Raw genomic sequence first — 19,677 nt, 5'->3', positions numbered from 1 at the left:
TTTTAGGGGTGGGGGGGGAAAGATAAAACCTCTGTAAGACTCCTTTACTTCTACACTTTATCCCTGCGCCTAAGGAACAGCCATAACTGATCTATTAACTACAATCGGCCGTAAAGGACTCTAGAAGTTGTACTGATCATTAAAAGACTCAAGCAGATATATAACACCTGCACGATGATGCTCATTTCTGACTTGGCATGTCCGCTCCTCCCCCAGTGTTAGTTATAGTGCTCCATCACTGTTGGTGGTATTGGGGTTAGATCTCCCAAAGCAAGAAATTCCAGTTAAATGACATGTGTTGACTATCTTGCAGAGTCCAGAGATGACTCATTCAGCAGCCTCTTTATAGGAAACGATTCTGCAGAGCTCACATTCTGTAATAAAAAAATCTAAACATATTCCTGAATTACTCCTGTTCCCTAGAAAACACAGACCCAAAGCTGCCTGCATGTAAAAGCATCACAGAGTCAGTAAAGAAGTGCTGCTACCTGACAGCGTAGGTCATGCGGTCGGGTCGGATGGCTCTCATTATGCACAGGCGCTGCAGAGCTGACTTGTTCTTCCATTCCTGAGGGAACTTCTCCTTTTCAGGACACTCAGATTCAACAAATTTTTTCCACCGTTTTGCAGACCCCTCAATATCCCGATCCAGGTTTCTGAATTCCTCCATAGATGAGAGAGCCTGGAAAAATTCAAGGAGGGTCTTCAGAAGAACCACCCTACATGCCTCTGAACCATTTTTCTAACATTACTGACTGCTCATGCTTTGCTCCACCAAAAAGGTCACAGCGGGAGCCTGGGAACCACAGCCAGAAACCCACCAGGATCAGACTCTGTGCATTCTCCTTTCCCCAGCTCTGTCGTCACCACATTGCCACGGGAACAGGAATCAACAGGGCCCATTTGCAAGGCCGCAGGAAAGCGAGGCTGAGGAGCGCATCACACTTGTGGAAGGTCTTCTCAACTGAAATGTGTCGCAAGGCTGCCCACAGAACGTCAGCTCTAACACCTGCACCTAACAGAGCCTTCCCTGAGGCTCTCGCCCACGTCACCGCAGCGCCCTTCCCCAGGCAGTGAAGCCACACGCGGTGTCCAGGCCCTCCCCCCAGCAACACAGCTGCTGAGACATGGGAGTTTGGAAGTGATGGTGTGGGAAAGGATGAAAGAGTTTGGCAATATCCACAATGAAGTTCTCCATAACCCAAAGCGAGAAGAAATCTGCACTCCTGTTTTGAAACCAGAACTGAGAAATCTCAGGTGACAAAGCACTTGCTACTGTCAGTTATCCCAGAAATGCCAGATTTGGATGGGAGCTGGAAATTTTGAGCCCATGTCTGACAGAAGAGCACGCTGCTGTCATTCCCATGAGCTGCAAGTCTGCAAACAATCTCCTTACGGCTTCAACAGACGCAAAGAGAATTGTGCAGCAAAAATCACAACTGATGGAAAAATGTGCTTTTGTGTCCAGTGTCCAAAGCTAAACAGAGACTCAGGCACGCCAAGCTCACCAAAACTGGCTTTTTAAGGAATTTCATAGTTGGAATATTAATTGTCTTCATCTTATTCACATTATTTTTCTCTCCTTGTTCCCCCATGCATACACCTCTCTATCTGCATAGTCTGGTGCACACACTGTGAAACCATGACACTGAGACTTCACCATGCAGTTGTGGTGACCAGGGAGCCACAAATCTCAATAAACAGAGTTGCAAACTCTATATGGGTGGGTGCTTTCTTTGTACAGGCGTGCAGACCACACTGCGCCCTTGTAAAAATCCAGTCACTCAGGTTTATACTCGCCAAACGCACACGAAGATTACCTTCTCAGTGCTACAAGTCTGTAGCAGAAACAGGTAGCTGAAGAATGCCCCAAAGAACAGCTGAGCAAGGCAGTAAATAAATGATAATTACAATGAAAATGTAGCTGGATTTTGTAGCTAGAAAGTGGCAACTATAAATGTTATGCAGAGACATAAAGAATCCAAATTACCGTTCATACAAGTGGTGGCAAAACATATTGCACAGCTTGTAAGGTTCTCCTGGATTTCAAGCAAAATTCTCGCTGAAACAAACATCTTCAGAGTGTTTTGCATAATCTGAAGCTGTAAGCAGTTGAACATGAAGTGGAAAAGACAAGTGAAGTATAAAAGACAGTGAATGAGCTATTTTCTATAGAAACAGAAGGGCACACTCAGAGCGAGGCAGAAGCTTCTTGATGGGCAGAGGTGTTCTGCCCCATTAATGCTCCAGCTCACATCCCGTACAGCTCCACTACGGAGAGCAACTGAGAAAGCTTCTTGAAAAATGCTGGTGTCACACCTTGTTCAGATCAACTGAAAAAATAGGCGCTTGTCAAAGGGCTCTGAAAGTCATGCAAATGCCCTGACAGGAGCGCTGAGCGATTGCCTGGGATACCGCGCTGGTGCAAATGAGGCAGAAGGCACCGAAGGCCACTCTGCTCTAAAAACTGCAGGAAAGCCAAACTTTCCCTCTGGAAAGGCTTCCCAATGAGGAGACAAGAGAGTGTAAAACTTTTGTCTTTCTCATGGACTGAATTTAGTTAGAAGCCGTACTTCAACACAGAGAGCAAACAAAGAGGAGGAAGGCATCAGAAAAAGGGGCTTCTTATAACAAATGAGGTCACATTTTTAGCAGCGGTAATGCCTGTAGATGACAGAAAGAAAGAGGCTGTGAAGCTGTTCGCTGTGGGTGCCACTGACCCAGGACATTTGTTGAAGATACACCACAGAAGCAATGGTTGGAAGAAACCTCTGGAAGTGTCTAGTCCAACCTCGTGCTCAGGCTAGGACTACAGCCAGCACTGGATCAGGTCAGCCATGGCTTGTCTACCAAAATGCTGATCTCTAAAACAAAGCCCTCCCAGCCTCTCTGGGTGCCCTGTTGTAGGGGTGCGCTATCCTTCTGGTAAAGAAGACTTTTTTTTCGCTATGTTCAGGCTGAACCTCCCAACCCACAATTTGTAATGGTTGATCCTTATTACATTCACTGCCAAGAACAAGGCGACTTTGGCTCTGTCATCCCGTAGCTGGACAAATCCCTCCACCTTTCGTCACAGGTCATGTGCGCTAGGGCCAGAATTAGAGCTACAAGCAGACAAGTGCTTGTAGATATTACTATGAATGCTTCTGCAACAAATCACACCTTGCCCGAAGCCCCAATTCCATCAATACCTCCACAAAAGGCACGGGTAACATCATACAGCTTGTAATACCACTTGAGAGCTACAGCACGGACTGACTCAATCCGGCGCTGACCGTCTCCGTGCCAAACAGCCAGGGACCCTGAGAATGCCGTGAAGGAGAGAGTGAGCAAAGTAGTGACTCAACAGATGTTGTCTCCATGTGTGGATTAGCACTAACAAAGGGAAATGTCAGCGACAGAAGTACTTGCTCCAAATTCAATGCCATATCTCGCTTTCTGTGGAAAACTAGAAACCAGGGCACAGAACACGAGAAACTGAAAATCACAGCAACAACGCCATATATTCGGCTCTGTCAAAACCTTGTCCTTGCAGCAATACATGGATTTGATGCACCTCTCGTAGCTGAACACAGCACAATGGCAAATGTTAAATTCAGTGGATTCATCAGTGCAAGTGCTTACATAAAACATCTTAACAATGTTGACTTTTGAAGTGACTTACTTAAAGTACCACTTCAGAACTTTGGCTGCTGCTGCTTCAAGAAGTTTCTTGGTTGATGTTAACAAGGGAGGCTCTGAAAAATTGCTTTCTTCTTACTGAATGACAGACATGTAATCAGAGATGATAGTCTCTCTCTCCCTGAACAACATGTTGCAGAATCAAGAAAGCTCTAATTGCAACTATAGAGTCTGTATTATCTAAATTAACACTAAAATTTTCATTAGTCAACAATTTTAATTGCATTTATTAGGAGTGATGGTATTAATAAGAGATGCTGCTATTTAAAAGCTGGTGCAGTGAAAGCTATCTCAGTCAGTAATCTTTCTGTGAATATTAATTGCCTTTCAATACCTCTGCTGTGAAATTTTCCAAGAAACTTAGACCAACAATAAAATATCAGTGTTTCCAAGCAGGACGAGTAAAAGCAGGAATGGTGCATTGGGATAGCAGATGGGTACCACACATCAACCTGTGTAACGTGGCTATTTTTGTCAACATAATGAAGAATACATTTGCCAGTTAGAGTTGTCATGGAAATTGAGAGAGACAACAAACACTGATCAAAATAAAATATGAACAAAAGGGCTGGAGGACTCGATTTCCCATCTTTGCAACCCACACTATAATCATCTCCGATGGCTGCAAAAAGGAGGGCCTTGAGTTTATATCTCAAAATGAGACTTTGCCAGCAAAACAGGTCTGTTCACACCATGTCAAGGCAAAGATCATTGTTTATTCAGAGAAAATGATTTTTCACTCACTGAATCACAGACAACTTGCTTTATCACTTTGGTTTTCTCTGACAGTTTCTCGTCTAAGTCAGAACCAGCTTTTAACTGGAGCTGATATGTCAGCAGATCTGTGAATTTCACACATTCACAAATGCAAAGTACTCTCCCCCCACAGCTGTAGGAAATACAACGTGTATCAGCCATTGCCTTTGAGACAGAAATCCTCGTTGCCGTTGCAGAGCAGCCGCCGGTGCGCTTACACAGTGTCCTTAACACCTTCAGCGAGCCAACGAAGGGTAGAGGGACAGGGGATCTCTGCAAGGAGGCAATGTCTCGGGGACAGGGAGAAGTCCCAGGCAGGCGGTGATACGCTTGCTTCCTCCTCACTGCTTGCCACCTGCAGAGGTTGGGCTGAGTCTTTAGTGAAAAGAACAACCTCAAAGGTCTGGCGTCATTGATACTCTTGTAATTTATCTCCTAGTCCCAGATACACTACAACAAGCTTTTGTAAATATGTTAGCGAAAACACTTGCTCTTAACACTGAAGGCAGTTATTCTAAGGATGCCATCTGGGCAAAACTGCCCCCAAGTTTAGGCATTGCTTCATAGGTTTTTATAACATCTGAAAAAAAAAAATCTCCATGTTTTCTTCCCCTTAGCACTAATGGAAATTATTCTTAAAAAAACCAGATTGTTTTGTATTTTAAACTATTTCCATAATGTAAAATGCCCTGCCCCAGAGCCATCTGACCTGAGAACAGCTCTGGGGCAAGGGAAGTCAAAAAAGGTCCTCATCACCATGCTCCGCACTGGCATAAATAGTGTGGAAAATAATACAGTGCAAGTAAAACCAGTGCTGCCAGAGCGAGCTTCCAACACCTATTTACCAAGCCCCCCAGAAGCCGTGAGACTGGCTTCTAAAAAGATACAATAAAGTTATAAACAACAAGTGAGGTTTTTTTTTCTAAAGCTGGCCTTACTTTTTGAGTCTTCAGGTTACATCTGAGTCACAGGGTTAGTCTTAGCTCCTTACATATCTTAGTTTTTTTAAAAAGAACCCTCTATTTAAAATAAATTAGGTCTATAAGGAACACACTGAACAGCAAATGTCTTTTTATAAAAATCACACAAGTTGACAACACTGGAAAGAAATTATATTTAATATTCTCACAGTTTTAATAATCTGTGAGATTATTAAATCCTAACAATTAGTCACAATTTCACTTGCAAAATTAAAGAGCTGTGTTTTTTATGAACTACGTTACACAATTTTTAAGCAAAGCAGGTTCCACAAATAAAAGGTTCACAGTGCTCAGCAGTTGTGCAGCTCATCCTGACACCCTCTGCTTTTGGAAAGGCAGCAGTCTGACAACGTTACTTGCTGAAGCTGCAAGGGCTTTGGTGAGCAGGAGCCGTGCCCAAAGGTGGTGTGCAGGTCCTTGGGAAAGACTGGCTTTTAGCCAGCCAAGCCCGTAGGCTCATGACAGCTGAAGGGGAATCACTTTCAGATGTCAAGTGACACGTGCAGCAAAGCTATCCCAGTTCAACTCAATGGTTTCAATACCAGCACCAGGATTAGATTCAAAGTTTAAAAACACCTGGCAGCTCGTGGCTTGGATGGGTGGACTCTTCACTGGGTAAAAACTGGCTGGCCGAGCCCAGAGAGTTGTGGTGATCGGAGCTAAATCCAGTTGGCAGCCGGTCACGAGCCGGGTTCCCCAGGGCTCACTGTTGGGGACAGTCTTGTTTGATTTCTTTATCAATGATCTGGAGGAGGGGATCAGGTGCACCCTCAGTGAGTTTGCAGGTGACACCAAGCTGGGCGGGAGTGTCAATGTGCTCGAGGGCAGGAAGGCTCTGCAGAGGGACCTGGACAGGCTGGATCGATGGGCCAAGGCCAGTTGTGTGAGGTTTAATAAGGCCCAGTGCCGGGTCCTGCCCTTGGGTCACACCAACCCCAGGCAACGCCCCAGGCCTGGGGCAGAGGGGCTGGGAAGTGCCCGGCGGAGAAGGCCCTGGGGGTGCTGGCTGACAGCCGGCTGGGCATGAGCCAGCAGTGCCCGGGTGGCCAAGCAGGCCACCAGCCCCCGGGCTTGTGTCAGCACTGGTGTGGCCAGCAGGAGCCGGGCAGGGATGGGGCCCCTGTGCTCAGCACTGGGGAGGCCCCACCTCGAATACTGGGCTCAGGTTTGGGCCCCTCAGGACAAGGAGGCCCTTGAGGGGCTGGAGCGTGTCCAGAGAAGGGCAGCGGGGCTGGGGCAGGGTCTGGAGCACAAGTGTGCTGGGGGGAGGCTGGGGGAGCTGGGGGGGTTTAGCCTGGAGAAGAGGGGGCTGAGGGGAGCCCTTCTCGCTCTCTGCAGCTGCCTGAGAGGGGCTGGAGTGAGGGGGGGGCTGGTCTCTGCTCCCAAGTCACCAGTGACAGGACGAGAGGGAACGGCCTCAAGCTGCGTCAGGGGAGGTTTAGGTTGGATATGAGGGAAAATGCCTTCACTGCAAGAGCGGTCAGGCCCTGGCACAGGCTGCCCAGAGAGGTGGGGGAGTCACCGTCCCTGGAGGTATTTAAAAGACATGTAGACGTGTCACTTTAGGGCATGGCTTTAGGAGGCCTGGGGGTGTTGGGTTGACGGTTAGACTTGATGATCTGAGTGGTCTTTACCAACCTTAATGCTTCTATGATTCTATTATTTCAGCTGCATAGCTGTCACCATCTCTTGGCTGCATGTTTTGGAGCTGTGCTTCACCAACCCAAGGGACGCAGGTTCCCAGGGAGGTATGGGAAAATCCCACCACAACTCAGCTTCCCAGCTGTCTATCTGCATGGGGGCTTGTAGGGTTTGAAGCAGCTTGTGGGTGAACTTTTGCAACAGGGTTAAAGCAGAGCAGCCGTACAAACACCTCATGCTTGGGAACCACCTCACACATCTTCAAAACACCTTCTGAAAGTCTTACACTGATGGTGTGCACTGAGAGTTCTGCTTATGTAGCTTTCTGCAAATATTCATGATTTCTTCCCTTCATTTTCTGCAGGCGGCCCAAATCTCATTAGGAAAACCAGCATCCCCACAGTGGGAGAAAGACAGCTCCTGGAAAATGGTGGTCAAACCTGCACTTGGCTTGAATTGATAGATTGGATCATTCAAGAAGCAGACATATAAGCAGATGAATTACTCCATTTGAATACTACTGTTAACTAGAAGGATTAATGTAGAAAATGATGGATTATTTGCCATCTTTCCCACACTAGGTGTTGGCCTGTATTATTCATTCACTGAAGGTGTCATTTTGTGTTTAGCTGCGCTACCTGAATTATTCAACTCAAAAGAAAAATCTCTACCAAAGGTAAAAATAAAGACATGGTGGGTTTGCTAAATTTCAATCACCTCTCAACATAAAAATTTTATTTTAATCCTCCTTATTTATTTCATAAAAGCTGTCTGACAAGCTCACTGCACTGTGTGCCCCGTCTTCGTTCAAACTCCTCCTTGCCTTTTCCCCACATCTAAATTATACTGGGGTTAAAAAGTGTGTAGTGCCATGACATGACACTGTATAAAAAATCCTTCTGTTCATCTGCAGCATCCTTCCTAGAGCATCACTAAAATGCAGATGCCTTGCAGTTGGATGACAGAAGTGGTCTGAGGAGTGATGGGTTGGATCTCACTCCCTTTTCTTGGAAAATTCCCAGTGAAACCTGTCACATGACTCAGAAATGAACGGCTGCAGCACTCAGGTCTTTCCTAGTAGCACATTCTTACAGACAGCTCCACTGGGTAGGAAACATCAGCAGCAGAAATGAAATTTAGTCACAGTCTTTTTATTCTAGCTGCTTATAACCACTCACCAAATTTTATGAATTTCCCCTGAGACATTTCACAGCTCGGTTCCTATCAGCATTTTCCCTGCATTTCCTGCAAAGGTTGTTCAGGTTGTTTTGAGAATGGGCCTTGCAAAGTCAGGCTATCCTGCCAAGCCACAGACTCTGTCTTTCCTCTTCTCTCTTTGGTGCAAACTGTGGGGACACAGCCAGCACCAGAAGCTGGCCATGGATCCCTGATGACAGCTGAAAGGTGGTATTTGTGTATTTCTGAAAAGTTCCCTGGATTCGGCTGTTACAAATGACAGATGGGCCATGACCATGCACCAAAGCACAGCAAAACTTAAAGAGAAAATATGTCTCATGGACTGGAAGGGCTCAGCTGAAGCATCCATTCCAGGTTGCACCTGCTGGAAGGCTCTCAAGGTCCATGGTTCTATGTCCTGATATACATAGCTATACACATCCATACGGACCCATCCCCTGAGGAGGCTTCTCACAGCTCTTTTCACAGTGATGTTCTGATCCAAGGTTTCATGGTGGCACCTTAGCAGAGCTGGCCTTGAGAACAGGTAACCAGAGTAAAGAAGCTGACATAATCCTCATACCCATGTGCCGTGACCTGCTTGAACAACCTTAGTAATGGAAACTGCAGGCCACCTATGCCAGTCCTTCAGTAGCCTCTATCACAAAGATTTTCCAGATGTCTGGTGTGAATGCTTCTTGCACTTCTTTGAGATGCACTTTGCTTTACCGTTTACTGATACAGAAAAATGATTGCTCTTTCCCCTTCACAGGACACTTTTTGAAGGTCATACCTTCCTGTGTCCTCAGTCTTGATGACCTCAGACATAATCCTTCCCCTTCCCCCCCTCCTCAATCTCTTCTCACAGTCATGTTTTCAGGTATCTGACACTTCGCACTGCTCTTCTCTACCCTGCCTCCAGAAAGTCCACATTTTTCCTAAAATGCAATGCTGAAAGATCAAACCAGACTCCAGCAGAGGCTTGGCCAAATCTGGGTGAAGTGAAAAGCTTGTCCCCATGGCTCTGTCAGACTATATTCATTGCACAAGGATGCTTCGGTTCAGGCATTGGCGATACCGTGCTCACACTGTGGGGATGATACACAGATCGTGAGTACCTCCACAAAAGGCCATCTCACGTGCCTCAACACAGGTAAACTCTTGGCATTACCGTCAGGGTTCCAGAGGTCGTTCCCAGTCAAAATTTAGCTGAGCACTTAATCTGTGGTCTTCACAGCTGTTCAGCTGAACCAACACTGCCATGCAAAGGAAACGTTTATGGGCTCTCCCATGTTGCAGAAATAAGGAGCTCCCACAGGTCCTTTATGGCAGATCTGGCTTATAAAGAAGAACTAATAAAGAGGAGCCAGATCCAAGCCATTTGCCTTCATTGCCTTTCCAAAAGCGTCTTACACACCGAGGTACAACGTATCATGTCCAAAATGGGATGACTGCTCGCATGCCCTTAGCTGCTAGCAGAGCTCAGCCATCAGACCTCTCCGCAGTCGCTTCTTTTCAGGTGTGCATTGCAACTGATTTTTTTTTTCTGTTTTTTTAAGCAAAGCAATAGGACATCAAAAGATATACATTGTCTAAAAAAGATACATTTGATATCTAAAAGATATATCTGATGAAGCAATTACTTCCCCTTTTTTCCATTTAGAGGAGGAAAGAACTTTTACATTCAAAATGACCAGCTGACAGCAGGCTTTGTGTCATGGGTAGATTGAGAGTGAAGGATGGAGGCTGACAGTGCTGTAGAGGCATCCAGAAAAATTCAATTTCCACTCTGCAATCAAACCAATAAAGTACATCTTTAAATATTTGATGTGATCAAAATCTCTGCTGTATTTCAGATAAACATCAGACCGTTAGCCAGCAGGTTAAAAAAGAAAAAGAAAAAAAAAGGTAAAAAGTTCTCAAGTAGTATTTCTGTGAGACATTGGCAACATTCCTCTGAGACTTGAGTGCTGGTGAGGACAGATGAATGTCCTTAGGAAACTTCCAGATGAGAGCAGATAAATGCACATCTAAGTGTCATAATCAATGTTTTCTATCAAAGATGCACTAAAAGGCTGTACATCTGAAGAACTGAGTTAATGGAAGAGATTTAATTAAGACTATTATTTTCTGGCATAATAATAATTCTGAATGTACATGGAAAGCCGTGAGCTGCAAGCCTTCCATATCTGACCAGCCTGATCAAAGGACCTTGCTTATGAACAAAGAACACAGTCTAGGCAGCAGATTGCACCACAATGAATCTTTGACAAAGAATGAAAAATTTCAGTGTCTAAAAAGTACAGAAAGTGGAAGTTGGAAGGGAAATTTCTGTTCTTCTGTCAAACCCCCCCCCCCCCCCAGCTTTCTTAAATGTAAAATATATGATTTGGTATTTTATCTCATAAGGCACCCACACAATCTTATCATCTGCGTTCTGCAAAATTATAAATATGGAGTTAATATACTACTTTGTCTATGGCTGTTCTCCTCCTCGAAAGCTGAATTCAGTATTTAGAGCTCATTATTCAACAGCACATTTATTAAACAATGCCCTTTCAGTAGCGTTTTCATATCTACATAATGAAAATTCTTCCTCTTCAGAAAAAGATGAGGGAAATGACTGGGATGAAGAAGTAATCCAAGTTTTCCAGGTGTATTCTTGCTGTATATTAACTAGCTTCACTTATCCCATGGGACACATCTGCATTCAGCAATAAAGGGGCACTGCAGAAAATATCACAAAGAAAATCAGACCTGGGAAATGCGTATCTGTGCACAGGAGCTGCGGAGCTGCCTGTGTCCAGCCGGTGGGAACAAGCTGCTTTGGGGAGAGCCTGATGCACGCACGGTTGATGAGGGACCGCAGTTCCGCAGGAGGCACAAGGCCCCGAGGCAACGTGGACACAGCTCCCCAGGAAGGGCATGGCCTGGAGGGAGTCGGAGCATGGGAGAATTTCACAGCAGAGCTGGCCAGGGCCACAGGGAAATCCATTCACCCAACCTTCAGCTCATCTCAGTGGCCTCAGAACCACCCCCATTTTCTGAAAAGGGTTGGTTTGACAAAGACAACCATGAAAATGCATACCATGAGAGCATGAGCACTGGCTTCAGTGGTGCAGCTCGGGAAGCGCCCAGCTTGACTCTGGGGACATTCATATGATCTTTTCTAGGCAAGTACAGACTGCTCTGCTGAACCCTTAAGAAACACATGCATGGTCTTTTGGCACCAGGTGCTGAACAGAAGATGCATAACTATGCCTTGTGTGAGGCTTTGCCTGAGCTAATAAGCTCTACTGATGGGCAGATTGTACTAACTCAGGACTAAAACCACAGTCATGCATTACTAAAGGTGTTCCAGAGTAAGACTGTCTCAGACTACAGGGAGAGGGGTTTATCGGCCCATCTCAGACCCGGGCGTACCTATACAATGAGGAGAAGACACATGCTTTTTCCTTGCCTGCTGATCTGCTCCTGAGTCCGTGGCTGCAGAATAGGTCCAGGCACAAGTCTATCATGAGCCACACAGTTTGCTAGTGTGTTGCTGGCTCATGTTTGACTTTGGCAGACTCGTTTGCTCTCAGAAAATGCCTGGACATATCCCAGGGGGTAAGACACTCCAGGGACCATCCACAATATATGAGGTGTCTCTGGTTTGGGAGCCAAGGGGAATTTCACAGTAGGGGTTCACACCGTGCCATCTCACATGCTGCCAGGACCAGAAAATAGCTGCTGGCCATTTTACTTGTTAATCTAGACATAGTCTGGAAGACCCAACAACCATAAAACCCAATTCAATTCAGAAAATATTCACCTCCCATCCAGGGATCAACACCTTCATCTTACGACACTGGAGACCTTCCAATGAAAGAAAGAAGAAAAAAATTGGGGAAAAACCCTAGCGAGGATAACCTTTACACTGATTCTATGTTAAGCTGAATCTTGAAACAAGAACATCAAAACGGTCATTTGCACATGGCTGTGGCCTGATATCCTGTGCAGTTCAAGCAGTAGCGTCATTGTACCTTTGTTGTCTAAGGGGTGTCACACACATTTATTGGTAAGGCAACCAACAGCCAGGTTGGGAGAAATGGACAACCTTGCATGCACACAACAACCTTTTCAGAAGTACCAACCAAAATGAAAGCTTTCAAGCTAAGTACTGGGAACATAGAGGGTGAGGAAAGTATAACATACGGTAATGAAGGAAACGGAAAAAAGACAGAAAACCTCATTAAGAGTAAAAGAATACTTTTGATTTCTCAAGAGATCACTATATGTACCTGCAAAAGACAGGCCTTAGAACCCAGACGACCAACTCTATTGAACACCAGAGCCAGGGACTCAGCAAAGGCACTACTTTCATTAAATGGTACAATTTTCTCCCCTTCCTGCTTTTAACTAACCCTTCAATGACCCAGAGGCTGTATTTGCACTGAGGCTAATGACTATGTGCTTTGCTAGCATCTCTCCTTGCTCCAGAGCTCACTAACATGCCTCTCCACAGGGCTGCACAGGTACTACTTTTTCTCCCACACAGGTTGATGAACAGAATTAAGTCAAGCTCAGAGCAGTATTTCTTGACCTGTACTTAGTTTGAATTCAACTCCTGTTTCAGGCCTAAAGAAGCATGCGTTAAAAAGCCAGAAACTTACTTATTTTTTCCAAGTCTATCAGCAGGTATAATAAAAGATATTACCCTTCCCTACACACCATGCCCTTCTGGACAGGTGCAGGGGTTTCTTCATTCGATGGTAAATATTGAGCTTCTCCAGCACACACATTACAGCAAAAAGCTCTGTGAAAATTTTACTGAACTTTTTTACTGAAAGAAGCTGGAAAACGGAATCATAACTGTGTGTCAGATGCTCTAGCATCACAAGCTGCACAACTGCAAAGGACTATTAGCCTATATATTATATTAATGAAACCACAACAATAAATAATAAGCCAAGTCACACTGGGATATTTGCATGCCCAGGGTCCTCAACATTTAATGAGCTTTCCTTTGAAGATAATGTGCCCAAAATGGGAGGCACAGAATGGGCCACAAATATCAATATTGATTTCTTTTGGCATTTCTATCTTGGTCTGATACCCCTGGAAAGAGGACCACTTTGCACAGGAGCATTTTCAATGTTTCTGTGAAAAATTAGCAGATTGCTAAATTCCACTTCGAATTTGAAATATGAATCTGAAATGTACTTTGCTCAAGCTTTGTTGAAGAAACAATTTATTACAGCACTTAATCTTCCTGATGAAAGAAAAGGAGATTTCAGCCTGCTAATAAGCTGTATAGAAGCCATGACTAATTAACCTAATTATAGCAGCCTGTGACAAAATGCGATTGTACTAAAACCATGCCTCAAGTAACCGGAGTTGCCAAAAACCCAAAGGCTAATAAACCAACACAGATTAATAGAACATAAACACTAATAAAGTTGACACCAGCCATACTATTTATAGTAAAATCAATACTACAATCATCACAAAAAATAACCTAAAGAGTATTCGTTACCTGATAATACAGAATTCACTATCTGAAAATCCTGAAATGCTTAAAATTAACGCAGATTATTGACCAGTGACTGCAGCTCTTTGAGATGTGCAGTTCATGGGGACAGCAGACGCACGCTGAGGCTGAAGACACCTGACACGTGCAGCACACTTGGACACGTTTCCATCCTGCCATCTCACAGCTCAGCAAAAGGGAGTGCAGAGCAGCATCTTCTTGCACTCACATAGTTTCCATCTCAAGCGAAAACCCCGAGAGAGCAAGCTGAGTGGGAAGGGCTCACCTCAAAGAGAACCAGTTATTGCAAGGCAACTTCAGGTGACGGTACACTCTCAATTCCTGCCTACCTTCAGATAAGTCTCCAGCTACTCCACCCACACAAGAACTACATGATAAATACCCAACACTGCATCAGTTTTGGATGGCTGAGTGCAGGCTGCTGGTGGGGATGAAGCTGGGGCACGTAGTTGAGGAAGGGGCAAAGACCTTGTTCAGTGATGCCGCTGACACTGTTTGAGCTATGATGAGTAGAAGTTCCTTACTGCTGGTCTCAAAGCAGGTTCTGACATGTATGCTGTGTATTTTGACACTCTATGCACATAAAAGCCTGTTCTCCTGGGTATGTCAAATAGTGATGCAAGTCTGAAGAATGAATGACTGGGAGTTGATGTTCCTTCTGGTGTTTATGACCCTGAGCTGGCAACTGTACCAACTTCATCATAGTAGTAATGGAGTTGCAACAATCATGATGAAGCACATGGAAAACATGAAAGGCCATTTCACACACATTGAATTGTAACTGGCCAGGACAGAAGGGATCAAAGAATCCCAGACTGGCGGGGTTGGAAGGGCCCTCAGGAGCTCATCCCATCCCACCCCCCTGCGTGAGCAGGCACACCCAGAGCAGGGGCACAGGGCCGTGTCCAGGCGGGGGGTGAATGTCTCCAGGGAAGGGACCCCACAGCCTCGCTGGGCAGCCTGTGCCCCTGCTCTGGCACCCGCACAGGGAAGGGTTTTCTCCTCATGTTCAGGGGGAACTTCCCGTGTTCCAGCTTGTGCCCGTTGCCCCTGGGCCTGGCGTTGGGCACCGCTGAAAAGAGTCCGGCCCCATCCTCTTGACCCTTCAGATATTTATAAGCATTGATGAGATCCCCCCTCAGCCTTCTCTTCTCCAGGCTGAAGAAGCCCAGGTCTCTCAGCCTTTCCTCACGAGGGAGATGCTCCAGGCCCTGATCACCTTGGCAGCTCTGCCCTGGCCTTGCTCCAGCAGTTCCCTGCCCTTCTTGAACTGGGGGGCCCAGAACTGGACGCAGCACCCCAGGTGTGGCCTCACTGGGGCATCATTTCACAGAGAAGAAAACTCACTGCAAACTTAGAAGGTGTCTGGAGAATGTACCACCTGCAGGCAGGACTAGCAAAGGCATCCTTGGGTACTCCAAGAGGAATACATTTCCTAAGAATCAGAGCCCGAAACCTCTGAAACCTGTGGTGGAAGGAAGTTCACCTTCCAGAGAAAATTTAGAGGACTGAAGTAGAATCCTAGAATCACAGAATCATTAGGGTTGGGAAAGACCTCTAGGATCATCAAGTCCAGCCACCAACGAAACACCCCCAGGCCTCCTAAACCATGCCCTGAAGTGCCACGTCTACACATCCTTTAAATACCCCCAGGGACGGTGACTCCCCCACCTCTCTGGGCAGCCTGTGCCAAGGCCTGACCACACTTTCAGTGAAGACATTTTTCCTAATATTCAACCTAAGTAGAAAGAAGCTTTCAGTGCAGCACACTCCCCAGTAGTGAAGAATCCAACCCAGAAGGACTCCAGAGGAACTGAAATGCACCATTCACCCTGCATACCCCCATGCCGAACATGGGCAGGGACAGAGCAGAGCTGGAAAACCCTGAGATTTCAAGCAAGAATATGTATGTACATCTACAATCCATACAGACTGCACGGCCCGAAGACAGAATATGCTGTTACAAAGCACGTATTTCATAGGCTTGGTGGCTGAGTTCCCCTGATTATGTGTGTTGACCCTAAGTGTCCACTTAATTTGTCTTCAACTGAGAAACAAAAATAAAGCTGCGGCTGTCTGAACAGCGAAACACCAGCGCTGAGCAGAAGATGATTAAAGAAAAGCTGTAGAATTTTTTTTTAATTCCTCCATTATTATGGAAATATGCCTTTTAGAGGAAGAACAGGGCTGATTTAGTGAGAAGTTCTAAGCTTATTTTATAGCTGAAAATGGGATTGTGACATTTTCAACATAAGCTTGGCCGCGTGCATGCGCAGAATGAGGCAGAGGCCCCATCCTCACTGCCAGTGAAGAGGCGGAGGTGGCAACTCCTGGTCAGGGCAGACGCATCTGGCATGAACTGTTCCGTGCTGCCACTTGAAATCACTACAGGTGACCTGGGTTAGAAACATCAGCTTCATTTGACTGCGGAACTGCAGCTCCAGCTCTGTGCTACCTTGAAAGACAGTGTTTGCCGAGTGGAGCACGGCCTAGCACGTGCTTGCCTGGAAAGGTATGTGGCACCATGAGCCAGGGCTCCTGCAAAACCCTGGAAATCTCCACAAAACAATACAAACAGGAAAAGAATATAAAGAATATCAGAGATGTCTTGGGCCTGCATGAAGATATTCTGTCTGGTCCCCCTCCAGGAATGAAGCACATTGTCTGTGCAGCACGGTGGAAGGGAGAGAAGGGGACAACCCAGTGTCCCGATGAAAATATAAGAAGTATCCCAATGAAACCAGGATGTCTCCCCTCCCTACTTCACAGCACCAGAGAAATGTCCCATGAAAGCAGCATGTTATAAATAAAACTGATCCTTAAACGCAGCAGGTGCCAGGGCCTGATCAGAAGCCACAATAAAGCAAAAGTTACAATCTCGGGTCCAGCAAGGGGTGAATGAGCCTGCTTCATTTGAAGAACATTTTGGCCCCTTCCAGAAAACAAATCATACCCTGCTGAACCAGGTTCAAATCCAGCACAATTCGCATTTGTTGACAAATGGGAGCAAAGACGGGATAACTCACATCTCTTTGGGACGCTCTTCCTCCCCTCTCGCTCCAAACACATGGCGGCTGCTAGACCTCCTTGCGGCCATTACCGTACTATTTTGTGGGAGGTCTGTCAGCTGTCACTACTCTGTCCCCAGCACACCTCGGCACGTGGTGATATCTACCTTAAATTCCCACCTCCTCCCAAACACAGTGAAGATCTCCATGTCCTTTACAATCTATAATCACAAAGAACAGAGGAAATACTTATTTGTCTCTTACAGAGAGAGAAGCCTAAATCTCAGAGAGAAAAATCACCTTCTTGGGGACACACAGATCATGAAGTCATGAAAAGCCCACAAAGTCGGCCTTGTACCTACAGAACTCTCCATTTCTGTGGCATTTTTATGCTACTTCTCATGTATGGTCAGAACTTTGTCCACCAAATGCTGGAAGGACCAACCTGAGGGCTGCTGAAAGGCTTTTAGAGGAGACAAGGGATGCTGATATCACACAGTTCAAGTGAAACAGGTACCTTGATTCCTCCCCAGGATTGATTAGACAGGAAGTCCACAGGGCTTGTGACCCTGGTCTGTGCTGGGTATCTTAGTAGGAAATCCAGTTCTACTGCGTTGATTTCTTTATTCATCAGAAGTATCTGTAATTCCAAACAAACAAAATATCCTTGAGCAGCCGGGATACAGAGCAGCAATATACTCTAGTAGATTAATTATTCAGCTCATGTAGCTGCCAAAGTGCGGCTAAAAATTACAGAGTGCCCCGTGTTGGAGGGGTGTGATGAAATGTACCATGTGGGTGCTTTGGGTCTCCCCGAAAGAGAACCAGGAAGGAGTATGGAGACTGGCAATGCGAGAGGACCAAAGTTTGGGAAAGCTTTGGGAAAAGTTTGGGCTGTGATCCAGGTTCATAGGTAGCACGCTGAGGAGAAGCCCCTGCCAGCAGACACAGGCTGCAGGGTGTGCTGCAGGTCCCTGTGCTTGATATCGGCAGCTAGAGAACAGATAACTTTCTTGAAAGGGACAAGAGCGTGCACCCCTAGGGCATGCTGCCAAGGCCTCAGCCATTGCTCACTCCCTTGTTTGATTTTGAAAGTAAGTGGAGACACACTTAGAGTGTTTTGAAAAACAAACAACAGCAACAATAAAACCCAAACCAACCAACCAACAAGCCCCTTATGGCACATGCACCAAGAGAATAAGCAGGTCCCTGAGGTCTCAAACACTGCAGAGCACCCGGGATGTTCAGCTACTACCAGCGTTTTACCACTACTGGTGGCTTTTTGGGAATACACGGAGGAAGACCGCCAGAGCAAGGTTTGAGGTAGTTCTGGAAAGCCATACATGTTCATGAGCCGAGCTGGGGCCCTGCTCCAAGCGCGCTGCCTGACTTCTGCAATCTCAGGGACAAACTTCACAACCCTGAACACCAATTCTGGGTGGAAAAAGAGCAGTGCTGGAGCAGTGAGTTTGTTGTTTCCCTGTCACAGATCCTCAATCTCATTATTGCCTAGGGGCAATGGCATCTGCAGTGTGCCGGGCACCCCTTCCACCACTGATGGTAACGAGGTGCTCCGTCCAAGAGCCAACTGCTTCTTTGTATGGGAGAATCCTGTGCCTCATCACCCAGCTGCCTCCACACACTGAAATTGTGCACGCTGGTTTTCTCGACAGCTTAAAATGACCCATTAACTATTTTTAATGCTTAGTGTAGTTACAAGCACAGTGTGTGCTACTAAAATACTTTATTTAGAGGGATATATTAGAAAATGTAGGTGTCCTTTGGGTCAGGATTTAGGCTGACATTGCAAAATACAAGCCGACTTTTTATACACAGGCAATTTATTAACTAAAGATATATCGTTACAGTCCATTTTTAATATATGTATGTGTGTGTGTGTCTATGTACTTACTTTCACTTTTTACACATAGTATTTTGTTATGTAGAATTTAAAAAAAAAAATGGCAATCACTGGATCAAGGTTAACTAGACCTGCACAGTGTTCCAGCAGTTCAGACTTGGTTCCTATTTGCATTCTACACATCAGGCCATTTACACAGTCATTCACTGCACAAACTTAACAACAACTTCACACTTCATGCCAAGTGCTACTTATTGATTGAATCTAATTTCAGAATAGGGATATACAACAGTCTCCTTGCTCAAATCATAGGCTAAAAATTATACTAACATACTAGACAAAAGACAGCAGCTATGTAGCAAGTGTTTCTTTTGGATAAGACCAATAAGCCTTCAAGACCAGCTTACTTTGCCCTTTTTTTCCGGTCCTGCAAGCAGGTATTACTCTCTCAGGCAATCATTTGTCAGCATAATGCAAATCTAACACAGTGTCTGTGACTGTTATCAGCAAGAGAGGCAGAGAAGAAAATCGGTTCCCCAACCCTTGTATTTGCTGCTGTGATGCTGAAGGCCACAGCTGTGACAGTTTGCGCTTTCTCGGCATGCCAATATCTTTGCCTGTAAAATAAATCATTGCATACAAATTGCATGAAATGGTGATGTTTACCTGGAAGGTAACTTGAGCGGTGTAGGTCAATTTATCGCACTCAAACAGCCCCCGGGTTGTGTACTGGAACACAGAGAAGGTAATGCTGTCAATGAGGTTCAGCACGCGCACAGCGAGGCTCTCATCGGGAGGTGCCCTCTCAATGGCTTTCTGAAACACGATGCTGAACGCCTACATGGGGAGGCACAGAAGGACACCAGTGGGTTCTAGATGGTTTTTGCATGTCTGGGTATCGCCTGAAGTGCTGTAATAAGTGAAGCCAACCCAGATACTGCATCCCTGGGGCCACAAACGAAGCATCCCCATCTGCCCAGCAATGTGGCCCACCAGCTCCAGGAGGCAGGGGAGCACTTCTAGACACCAGACCCTCTGCCT

At 45.8% G+C, this 19,677-nt stretch overlaps 1 protein-coding gene across 1 annotated transcript in view; it reads right to left on the bottom strand.

Annotated features, from left to right (window-relative positions):
* The window catches only part of LOC142065228 (dynein axonemal heavy chain 9-like), a 144,640-nt gene that overhangs the window by 49,694 nt on the left and 75,269 nt on the right, over window positions 1–19,677 (bottom strand). The window contains exons 18-20 of the mRNA XM_075111178.1: window positions 19,303–19,473; window positions 17,293–17,415; window positions 489–682 (exon numbers count right to left, since the gene is read on the bottom strand). Coding sequence (XP_074967279.1) covers window positions 489–682; window positions 17,293–17,415; window positions 19,303–19,473 — 488 coding nt within the window. The remainder of the gene's footprint in view (window positions 1–488; window positions 683–17,292; window positions 17,416–19,302; window positions 19,474–19,677) is intronic.

The sequence above is a fragment of the Phalacrocorax aristotelis genome, chromosome 16, assembly GCF_949628215.1.
Source record: "Phalacrocorax aristotelis chromosome 16, bGulAri2.1, whole genome shotgun sequence".
NCBI lineage: Eukaryota > Metazoa > Chordata > Aves > Suliformes > Phalacrocoracidae > Phalacrocorax > Phalacrocorax aristotelis.
Note: the sequence above shows the minus strand (reverse complement) of the source record. Positions and strands in the feature narration are given on the sequence as shown.